The following is a 12038-nucleotide window of genomic DNA, read 5'->3' on the forward strand; positions in this document are numbered from 1 at the left end:
AAAAGAATAAAAAATACTGTTCGCACCTAGAAAAAATAAAAATAAAAAGAAAAAGAAAATCTTTTTTTTTTTGCTTCTAAAAAACTCCAAATCCCAAATTTCTATAATTTTCGTATGCAATCGTCATGTGGACTAACCAATTTTTTAGCCTTTTAAATTGACACAGTATATTTTTAGTTTAATGATAAGACCTGGCCTTTATATTTTATTCTTTTTTTTTTTTGAAAATAACCTTTATCAATGTTTAATTTTAATGTTATTGTGACATTATTTAATTTATGATTAAATTCTTTGCATCTGGCATTTTTAAAGGTTTGTAAACGAGGAAAAGAGTAACACGAAAAGGTTGTGTTGTTTAATTTGAGTGGGAAATATATTATTTAGTGCCTTATTTTTTTTACTCAAGGTCTTAAACAAATTTTTCAAACCTGATTAGTTGCATCAATCTCTTCTAGGAAAGATCATAAGCCTGTATTTTATGAATAATCCCGAAGACTCAAAAGTCTTCGAGTTGACTTCAATATATAATCTTGTATTTGCATAAATAGTGTAAAACATTTTATACAGTTGTGTAATCATAACTATTTTTTTGACGACTATTTACGCCGTCAAAATAAGAGGAAGTATAAAAAGTCAATAGAATATTTGTACAATGTGTACAAGTTTAAGGATGTCCAATTCAGTATTAGAGATATAACTATTAGTGTTATATTTTCCTATCAGCTTAAGGTTTTGGAATGAGTGGTTTCATGACATGATTTCAGAGCTCTAGATCCGAAAGGTCAAGAATTCAATTCTTGGTGAACCCCAAAATCAGTTTAAACTTATGAGTGGTTTTATCACATGAGATGTTTATTATCCTGTACTCGGATGGTTATTCTGGATAATATAGATGATGTTCATTTTTGGCCAAATAAATAGTCCATTGTATACATTGTATAAATATTTCATTGACTCATTGTACACATTGTACAAATATTTTATTAGCTTCTTAGCGAAATTCATATAAAAATAGTTATTTTTCCTGATATAGCATTATATAATTGTCTTGGATACATGTATAAAACGGTTTTATGCTAACAATACATCAAAATTAAATTCATCTAATAATAATTAAACTTATTCTTGATACAAGTCAGATAATTACATTGATCATCAGACGACACAATCAAATTATTGCATATAAACAAACAATCAATAATGGACTACAAATTAAATAGTAGTTTTGCAAAAAAAATAAACAATAATTAGTAGTGAATATTAAAGATGATTAAATGGAAATGCTGTATGGAACACCCTTTCCAGTGAGTCCAGGCCCTGAAAAAGGCTTCAAAAGCTCATAAGGCACTAATCCAGCTCCATGCCTATTCTTCAAATCAATGTTACCATTCCTTGAATCAATGATCCCTTCAATCTCCTTCAATCTCTTATTAAACCTTTCAAATGCTAATTTTATAATTGGATCCTCACCCCAAGATGGCTCCATAAATTGTCCAATGTACTCTTCATCAGGTGAATGATCAGAAAGCAAATTCAAGATGACCATAACCAAAAGTGCTTGAATTTGTGATGGAAAACACTCAAGTAAGGTTTGATCAGGATTGGTCATGAAATTTTCCCACTCTTCCAATGAAGGGTCCTCATCAGGCATTTTGATCCTAGCAATTGCAGGCCTATTAGGGAAATATCCACCATACATGTATTGTGCAAAGTTGACTGAAGCATGGTGTGCTGAAGCAACCCATGATATAGTGGTAATAATGTGAATGAGGTCTTTTTGTGTCTTGAGATTTGGCCACCATGGTTCACTAGACTTGTCACCATGACCAATTGTTATGATCTCATTCCACCATGATTGGAGTTCTGAATCAGATTCAATGGTGCTTGGATTTGGATAGTAATGGTTTACATAATCTGTGATCCATTCTTTGAGACAATCCCATATGAGGAGACCATCATTTGCAAAAGGGTAATCTTCAATTGTTAGCTTTAGACCATGTGCTGCATTAGGATCTTCCACTGCCATTCCTCTATGGGAAATAAATAAATAAATTATATCAAATAAATGAGTGCTGCTTATATAAAACGAATCCCGCTAAAGAGTCAATGAAATATCTGTACAATGTTTACAATGGACTGTTTATTTAGCTCAATATTAATTAAAAAATGAACATCCAGAATAAAATATTATTAATTTATCAAACACAATACATCTATACTATCCAAAATAACCATTCAAGTCGAATACAAGGAATAATAAACATCTAATATCCTATTGAATCGAACATCTAATTTAAAATACTTGAAATTAATCACACAAATTAATCCCCATTATATACATTGTACGATACATGTATTGACTCCCTATATTTTCTGGTATAAAAATAAATTACATTTTCAACTTGTGTTTTTTATCCTCTTAAAGTATATTATGTAAATAGTTAAAAAAGAATTCAAATTCACCATAAAAATATTGTCCTAGTTTTTATAGTTGTCAATTATTGGTTTTTAAGTTGTAGTTGAGGAAGAAATTATCACAGGAGATTTTTTAATAAAAAATGGTAATTTTAGAAGGGAAACAAAAGTAAAAAATTAATTAATAACAGCAAATCATACATAAATGATTTTCTAGTTGGTGTAATCATTAAAATAGGTGATTAGGATTTAGGAATGAATAGGAATATGGGTTATCTGTCTTTTGCACCTGCGAAAAGCTAGAGTAACTATGTGTCGCAAAAAAAATCATGTTACTTTTTGTAATTGCAAAATATTTTTCATATAAGATAAAATTATTTTTCGCAACCTATGAAAAGATATGACTCGTATAATATACTTTGAAAGTTTATTTTAATTGAATACACCAATAATTTTGAATCCACAGAAATCATACATTATTGTTATATAAAAAAAAATAAAGGATTATTTTTGCTCTTAACATTTGAGATAGATTTTAAAGTTATTTCTAACATTTAAATTATCTTATTTAAGTTTCTAACATTTTAAAATTGTCCTGTCATTAATTGATCTATTAATAGAATTGATAGTGGAATAAAATTGAGATAATTTTAAAACGTTAAAAATTTAAATAAGACGAAAATATTGGAGACAAAAATAATACGTTACTCTTAAAAGAACTACAAAATTAAGTAAAATGATAATGAATTTTAACGAAATGAATTGCATTACTAATTTAAAATTTTTACTCATATTTATAGAATGACTAATATATAAACTTTTAGGAAAGAAAAAAAAGAGTATGTACATGTATAATAAAGTATAAATTATATCCTTTTATCTCTAATATACCGAACTTCTTTAATATTTAATTTAATTAATTTTTATTTTTAACTTTTTAATAATTTTTTTTTCAATAATTTTAATTTTTTTACAAAAAATAATTACTTAATTTATTTTTAATTTTGCTCTTAATAAAAATAAGAGTAAAGTATCGTTTTTGTCCCCAACGTTTGGGGTAAGTCCCAAAGTTGTCCCTAACGTTTCAATCGTTCTATTTAAGTCCCTAACGTTTCAAAACTGACTCAATGTTGTCCTGCCGTTAGGGATCCGTTAACAGAATTGACGGTCGGACAAAATTGAGACGATTTTAAAACGTTAGGGACTTAAATAGGATGAAAACGTTAGGGATAAAAATGATACATAGAAATAAATTTTAATTTTATCTTTTAATAATATCAATTTTTTACTATACATAGTATTCAATTATTTTTTAATTACATCTAAGTAAATTACACTTAATCATATTACTTTTATTTTAAATAAATTAATTTTTTTATAATTTTAATCTTAAAATTTTTTAATTATCATGAAATATCTGTAGAATGACTAGTATATAAACTTACAGAAAAGAAAAAATAATATATATACAATAAAATATAAATTATATCTTTTGTCTCTAATGTATCAAAATTCTTTAAAATTATAAAAAAATAAATTTATTTAAAAGGAAAGTAATGTGATTAAGTGTAATTTATTTAGATGTAATTAAAAAATAATTGAATACTATGTACAATAAAAAATTAATATTATTAAAAGATAAAATTAAATTAAAATTTATTTTTATGTATCGTTTTTGTCTCTAACGTTTTTGTCCTATTTAAGTCTCCAACGTTTTAAAATCGTCTCAATTTTGTCCCGCCGTCAATTCTGTTAACGGATCCCTAACGGCAGGACAACATTGAGTCAATTTTAAAACGTTAGAGACTTAAATAGGACGATTAAAATGTTAGGGACAACTTTGGAACTTACCCCAAACGTTGAGGACAAAAACGATACTTTACTCTAAAAATAAATTCACTTAAAAAAAATAACTGATTAAGAGTAAAATTAAAAAAATAATTGAATAATTATCTACTATAAAAAATTAATATTATTGAAAGATAAAATTAAAAATAAAGGTTAACTAAATTAAATATTAAAGAATTTCGATATATTAGAAACAAAAAGTACAATCTATATTTTATTGTATATGTATCATATTGATTTTTTTTCTTTCACCAATTTATATACTGATCATTCTACAAACATTTCATAATGAGTAAAATTTTTAAGAGTAGAATTATAAAAAATAAATTTATTTAAAATGAAAATAATGCGATTAAGTGCAATTTAGTTAGATGTGATTAAAAAATAATTGAATAATCGTAAAAAAGTGATATTATTAAAGGATAAAATTAAAATTTACTTTTATGTATCTATCGTTTTTGTTCCCAACATTTTCATCTTATTTAAGTTCTTAATATTTTAAAATCATTTTAATTTTGTCCCGCCGTCAAACAGATCTCTAACAAAAAGACAACATGGATCCAATTTTAAAACATTAAAAACTTAAATAGAACTATTTAAATGTTAGGAACAACTTTAAAACTTATCCAAACATAACTCTTAAAAAAAAGGGTAATGAAAGAAGAATAGATTATATATATATACCTGTGAATAAGATCATTTGGAAGTGCCTGCAAATCAAATCTCCAAAGCTGATCATATGCTGAAGAGCTTAACTCCATTGAATATCTCTGAGGAGAGAAAGAAAGCTCAATGATGCCAGCTGCACTAATAAGAACTTGTCGTGCAAGGGCATTGATCTCCAGAGTGTATCTCAAATGAGGATGCAATAATCTATTTATTGGATGCATTGCACTTAGTTGCCTATTTGTTGCTATCACATACGGTTCCACTGAAGCATGAGTTCTTAACCAATGGCTAACAAGTTCATGAACTCCACAATCATGGGCAACTACATGAGCTTTTGCAAGCCTCCAAAGCCAAAGTTCAGTTGAAGAAGAAGAAGAAGAAGGAGTGTACACTCTCTTCCATTGTCCATTGTTATTGATTTGTGGTCTAGTGAGCTCAATTGCAAGTGGCTTCAATGTTCCTTTGCTTGTTAGTGAGAATATAGTCCTTGATCCATACAGTGTTGTCCCTTCAATCTCTCTTACTTTGCTTACATATGGTAATAGTAAGTCATGGTAGTCCAACATGAACAACTTCTTCTCACTTATTGCCTATACTTATTAATTAAATAATATTAGCTTTTACTCATATTAATTATTTATATAATATTTCACATTAAATAAATACTGGTATTTTAATAGTTTTACCCGTTAATTTTAAGGTGCAAACTCAGGTGCAGTCAACTTCACATAAAATTGATAATTAAAAATCGTTAGATAAAAATTTAATCAAATCAGTTAAATTATTTAATAGTTCTTAACTATCAATTTCACGTAAAGTTGACTATACCTGAGTTTTTATCTAATCTTAATTATTATAATATTATTAATTACTTTGGATGGGTACCTGTTCAACTCTGCCATTTATTTGTGACTCAATGACTTCACTAGTAATAGCTGATTCTGGTGGACCATACACTTTGGGATCTAGTTTACTCCTCAATGGCCATTCCTAATTAAATATTCAAAATTTCATAATTAATTGCTTTTGCATGAATACATATAATATATACATGAAATAATTAATAAAGGCAGGGATAAACAAATTAAATATACCTTGATCAATTGGATGCTATATGGATTGACACCTGCCAAAGTCTCCCTAGCAAATTCCTCATCTGAGAGCCAGAAGAATTTGTCCCCTACAATTCAAAGGATTATTTCAAAATCATCTCAATAAATTCAAAGGTTTAGGATGCATCAATGCATTTTAGAATGTGTTTGATTCGCATTTGTTTATATTTTATTTCTAGAAAAATAAAAAATAAAATTTTATTATTTTTACTGTTTTCATAATTATATCCATACAATAGAAATAAAAGTATATAGAGTAAACTACTAAAATAATATCCAAAAACTTACATTACTAACAAAAAGAATTTTAAAAAATGATAACAATAAATAAGTATTCGAAATATTTAATTAAAAATACGATAAAAAATAAATATTAAATATATATTCTAAAAAAAATTAAGATTAAATTTTGTTGCAAATTTTTATAATTATTATTAAAAAAATAAGATATTTTTATCCTTAAAATTTGATAATTTTATGTCAAATAATTTTTTTAAAGTTTTTTTATTATGAATTATTACATTTTTTTGAAAAATAAAAGAAAAAATCTAGAGATCAAATTTTGTTCTTAATCTTTTTATGTATTTTCTAAATATTTATTCAAATGTTGTCACAAAAATTCAAACCAAATAAATAAGCCGTTTGTTAAATACAAAATTTTTTTTTATCATTTGCAAAAAATATAATAATTATTGATTATTTTTGTCACATTTTTAAATAGAGTCGTTATTTTGTCAATAACATCTTTCAATAACCTTTTTATCCGCGATTAAATCTTTCAATATCAAATTGACGATTAACCCAGACCATATATTAATATTGTACTTACTTTTAAATGGTTGTGGGGCATCAAAGTTCAAAAGATTGTCTCTGTGATTAGCAGGTTTGAAGAAAGTTGGAATGGCGTTTTGGATGATATTCAAAGCAGTTGCATGAAGAGGTGGTAACTCATAGCCTTCTTTGTAGAGAGAATCTATGTCCTCAAAGCTTGGAAATCCAATATTCAGGTTTGTGAAAATTGCATCCAAGGATTTTAAGACTGCACTTACACCTGATGATACTATGGTTTCTGTGAATTGCTTTTGCTTTCTTTCACCGAATTCTTCATCTCGAGGAACATAGAAACTTCCACTTCTCTTCTCTGATAAAGGATCTGTTTTCAGTAAAAACAAAAAAAACAAAAAATAAATTAGTTAGGTCATATATATTTTTTATATGAATTTTAGGGGTGCACATGACCCGGTTTGGCTCGAATGTCCGACTCGATCCCAAACACTTTAGAAACTAATTTGGTGTGATTTTACCAGATTTTGAATTGGATAAAGGTCTTAAAAATAAACCCGGTCATTATTTTGGGTCGGGTCCGGACCATAGCTCGGGTCACCCGGAGTCGGTTCAGTAGTCCGGTCATCATACACAATTAATATTTTCTATTATTAATGATGGATCATGACTATTTTTATATGGAATTTAAGTATTGTAAACTTTAATATTTTGTGTTATTAGTCATTATAAAACTATAAGTTAATGTTTTATATTTAGAATGCATAAGACTTTAGACTAATCCATAATATTGTGTTATTTGTATTGATTTAAATATTTGGTGTTATTAGACAATATTAGTATTGATTGTAGTTATATTTTAGTATTGATTGTGTTATACTTTAATTTTGAAGAATAGTTGGTTCTTGTTATATTTTTCTAAGTAAATATTATCATGTTAAATAATGATTGGAGTTTTAAAAGTTTGGATATTTTTATATGCTAGCTTACAAGAAGGTATCAATGTAATATAATGTTAACGGCGATTTTCACCCAGTATAATTGTGGCCCGAAAGTGTATTAGTTTTATCAGGTTTAGGGTCGAGTTCGGGTCTAATAAATAGACCCAGTGTATCTTTCAGATCGGGTCTGGATCACATTAAACTCGGCTTCGCCCACTCATATAGGTATGCAACCTAATGAATTTGATATAAATGAACATTAAATATAAAACAGTTTTTCATGTATATTTTATTAGTATATAATATTATATTAATAAAAATAATTAATTTTTTTATCGATTATATCATTAAGAATAATAAATATAATTAAATAATTGTATAAAATATTATTAATACATTAAAATTAAACTCTATTCATATTGATTCGGATATTTTAATTCTGCGAGCATCTTATATAAAAATTATTAATTTATAAATAAATTATTTTATATTTAAATTCAGAATTTTTTTATTTTAATTAAGTTGATCCCAATAATTCTAAAAATTACTAGTACTATATATTTTAGACCCAAAAATTGCTGATGAGTTCTTTTGAGATTAGCTCTCATCTCAACAGAAAGCAATAACTTCTTAAATTGCATAAAATCATGCAACAAATTAAATAAATTAAAACAAAAATCAGGAAGTACATACAAATTATGTGGAAAAAAAATATATTATCATTTATTTATATCATAAAATCAATTTTTTTAAAAATTTAAATTGATAAAAAAATGTAATAATTATATCTTTAATACACCTTTGATACAAGAATCTCTTTTGAGTTTGGACGAATTTTTACATAAACTTTCTTTTAATTTTTTTATTGGCCTTATACTAAAATTCTCTCTTTTAATTTGGGGTCAACAATATTCAAATTTTAGACTTTATTAAGTTACAAAAGCTCTTATACCATGTAGATAAATAATTGAAAAATACAAATAAGTTCATACTTTAATTTAATTTAATTTAATAATGATAGAATAATTAGTACCTAAATAAGCACCACTTCTTTTCTCATACGAATAAAATCATTATTAATTATATATATATATATATATATATATATATATATATATATATATATTTAACCAATTGGAGAAAAACCTAGGACAAATATAAAAGCGACATGGTACATTTATTATTGTATGACATACATACATCTACTTTATTAATTCATATTATTAGATATTTTGATATAATTTCTACTCCAATAAAAAAAAATGGGATACCTTTATTAGAGTGAGGCCTACCAGTGCGACACCTTCTTGGATAAGGATAGTGTTTAGAACCACCAAGAACAGGTCTCTTGAGTTGAATGGAGAGGTCAGGGTCACCAAGGTCATTGTACACATCATAGTCATATATTCTATCTCTGCTCTTTCTTTCTCCTTCTCCATTCCCTCTTAGTTCCTCCAATTCCTCTTCTCTCAGCTTTCTCAATCCTTTTGGTGTTTCTGATGGTAAATAACACTGTGTGTGCATGTATTTTTATTTTACAAACACACATGTTTATATATAGGTTAATTAATTAATTAATTGACCCTACAACCACTTTTTTAATTTAATTATAATTATAAATTTAATTTTGATACATTGTTAATGTAAAGTAGTTTTATACGTACACGTAATTACTTAATCATATATTAACAAAAATAACTATATTTCACATTGACTGCATTAATAGACATTAAAAAAAGCGGATGTGATTATACGACTATGTAAAACGTTTTACATTATCATCAGTTAATCAAAATTAAATTCTTATAACTATATATATAAAAGATTTGGTAAATTTTTAGTATACAAAATAAAACTTATTAATGATAAAAAAATAATTATTTAATATTATTTAATTTTTTTTATCTAAAGGATTATTATTCTATTGAATAAACTATTATTTTTTACCATGAAGCATCTAATTTAAGAAGAAAGGTTGTGGGGCTTTCATTTTAGAATAATTAACATGGAAATTAAATTTTAGGTAGTGTAAAGTTTTCAATCACAAACATGATAAATAAACATTCTTAATTAAAATGCAATTTTACTATTCTAACCTTGTTAGAGAAGAAGACTCTCTTATTAGAAGCCTTATCATTATTCTTGGGTTGAATCCATGAATCACATGTGAAGTTTAAAGATCCATTATTATTGTGGAAACCATCAATTACTATACTCTTCAGAAACAACTCTTCATGTTGCTCATTTTCAACAAGAACAGCACCAACTTCACCAAACTCTGGTGGAACTTCAAATGAGGCCTCATAAAGAACTTCATTATTTTCATTTTCATTTGTCTTGTGCACATTATAACCTTTTATGGTGGTCCCTTTCTCTGAGTTCACCTCTTCATTCATAGAAACCAAAGGTTATATTATCAGAAGGGTAAAACCGTAAAAACAAGAGAGTTGCAAATTAAAAGTTTTTTTCTGTTTTGATGGGAAAAAACTTTTATAATTTAATTTTTATGTAATATATATATATATATATATATATATATATATTAGCATAAAAAAATATTGTTTACTTGGGTTTATCATTGCAATGAAGCTTTATTTTTTATTTAAAATGCTATATTTTTGTTTCAAAAAATAAAAATACTGCTAGAGATATAATTATTAATGTATTTTAAAAAAGATAATCTAAAAAAATTATGCAAATCCAAAAATATAATTTCTTGCATAAAAAGATGTATTAAAAATAATAATTTCATGACAAATACAAACAATAAGAAAGACTTCTATCCTTATTTGGGTAACCTAAGACTTCTCTCTCAGTGAAGCCATCAAATTTCATCTCCATTAATATATCTCTTTCAAATTTCATCCTCCCCCCCCCCTCTCTTTTTTTCAAAGAAAAAGGCATAAGCAGGTTCACACATTTTGCTATGAGATATGATCAATCTATGTATTTTTCTTTATAATACTATTATTCCAATGCAATAATCATTTCATTTCCTCATAAAAAATAAAAGCAACTCAACTATTTAAGGGGGGAAGAATAGGAAGGAATAATGGAAGAAATCATTTACCAAGTGTAAATTAAAGAAAACCAATAATAATAATAATTATTCATAATGAATCCAATAATATAATTGATGCAAAGAAAGAAGCAAAGAAAGTTGGAGTTACTTGGATTAAGATCATTGCTCACAAGCTCCAAAACAAGTTTTTTGCCAACCAATTCATCAATCCCATCAACAACTCCATTTAGAAGACCACCACCATTTTGTTTTAAGGTCACAATGGCTTTCACCCTTTGAGAAGATTTTGTGTTGTTGTTTCCATCACTACTCGCCATAACAACTTTGCTTCTTGAAGGAAACACACCCCACACCCTTTTGCTACCACCTTTTTTTTCAATTCCTTTGTAATAAGTTCTTAAGGAAAAGTGATGAGAGTTTATATGTACTTGCATTATTGTATGTTATTGTTATTAGTTCTTCATGCCGTACGTACCAATTATGCATATATAAGGGCGAAGGTGCAATCTTTATCGGTTTGTGATTGGTTAATTAATAATACTAATTAACCAATTTAAGTTTATTAAGTGATCAGCTCATTCGTCGAGTTAAATAAGTGTCGGAGATTCGAATTTCATTTTGTGTATGCAACAATCCATTAGTCAGCAGCAAATTTTTAAATAGAACTCAAATCTACAATAAATTAATCATTGATATATCGAATTAGAGGATACTGTGGACAATAAAAAAAATAATACTAATAAAATATTTGAAGAAATATATATTTTTAGAATTTAGGTTGTGTAGCTCATATACGTACTTAATTATCTTAAATAGTCAAATAAGGCAACTCTACTACGTTTGGTCTAAAATAACTGTTAATTATTATGCATATTAATAGAAAAAAAGTGAATATAATTTTATAAAATTTGAAAGTGATTTGATATATTATTATCGTACCATATTATTGTGACGCACAATAATATATATCGGCTTGAAAATACAAGTAAATACTAATACAATTATTATATTAGATAATATTTGAAAATATTAAGAATATGTTATGTAATTATTTTTTAAAAAAAATTAAATTGATAAAAGAAATAGATAAATTATTATATTTTTTAATTTTTTTATATAATTTTTTTAATTTTTGATTTATTTATGCTATTTTTTTATTTAACAAAGTTGGAATTCTAAATTTTTAAGTTATAAAAATTTTAATATTATATCTTAAATTTTTTTTTAAAATATTAAGATAAAATCAGA

At 25.9% G+C, this 12038-nt stretch overlaps 1 protein-coding gene across 2 annotated transcripts; it reads right to left on the minus strand.

Annotated features, from left to right (window-relative positions):
* Positions 1–1069: 1069 nt before the first annotated feature.
* LOC112805953 (linoleate 13S-lipoxygenase 2-1, chloroplastic) lies at positions 1070–11294 on the minus strand. Of its 2 annotated transcripts, none has more exons than XM_072221491.1 (8): positions 10939–11294; positions 9865–10154; positions 9061–9280; positions 6874–7197; positions 6027–6112; positions 5818–5922; positions 4948–5522; positions 1070–2030 (listed from the first exon to the last, which is right to left on the minus strand). In XM_072221491.1, exons 1-8 carry the CDS (start codon positions 11222–11224, stop codon positions 1271–1273), a joined length of 2646 nt encoding a protein of 881 aa, XP_072077592.1. In that variant the 5' UTR covers positions 11225–11294; the 3' UTR covers positions 1070–1270. The 2 variants fall into 2 exon arrangements, with proteins under 2 accessions (XP_072077592.1, XP_025704054.1); XM_025848269.3 differs by having other exon boundaries at positions 9040–9280; positions 10939–11272.
* Between the last annotated feature and the right edge of the window lie 744 nt (positions 11295–12038).

Source organism: Arachis hypogaea, chromosome 16 (genome assembly GCF_003086295.3).
Source record: "Arachis hypogaea cultivar Tifrunner chromosome 16, arahy.Tifrunner.gnm2.J5K5, whole genome shotgun sequence".
In the NCBI taxonomy this organism is placed as follows: domain Eukaryota; kingdom Viridiplantae; phylum Streptophyta; class Magnoliopsida; order Fabales; family Fabaceae; genus Arachis; species Arachis hypogaea.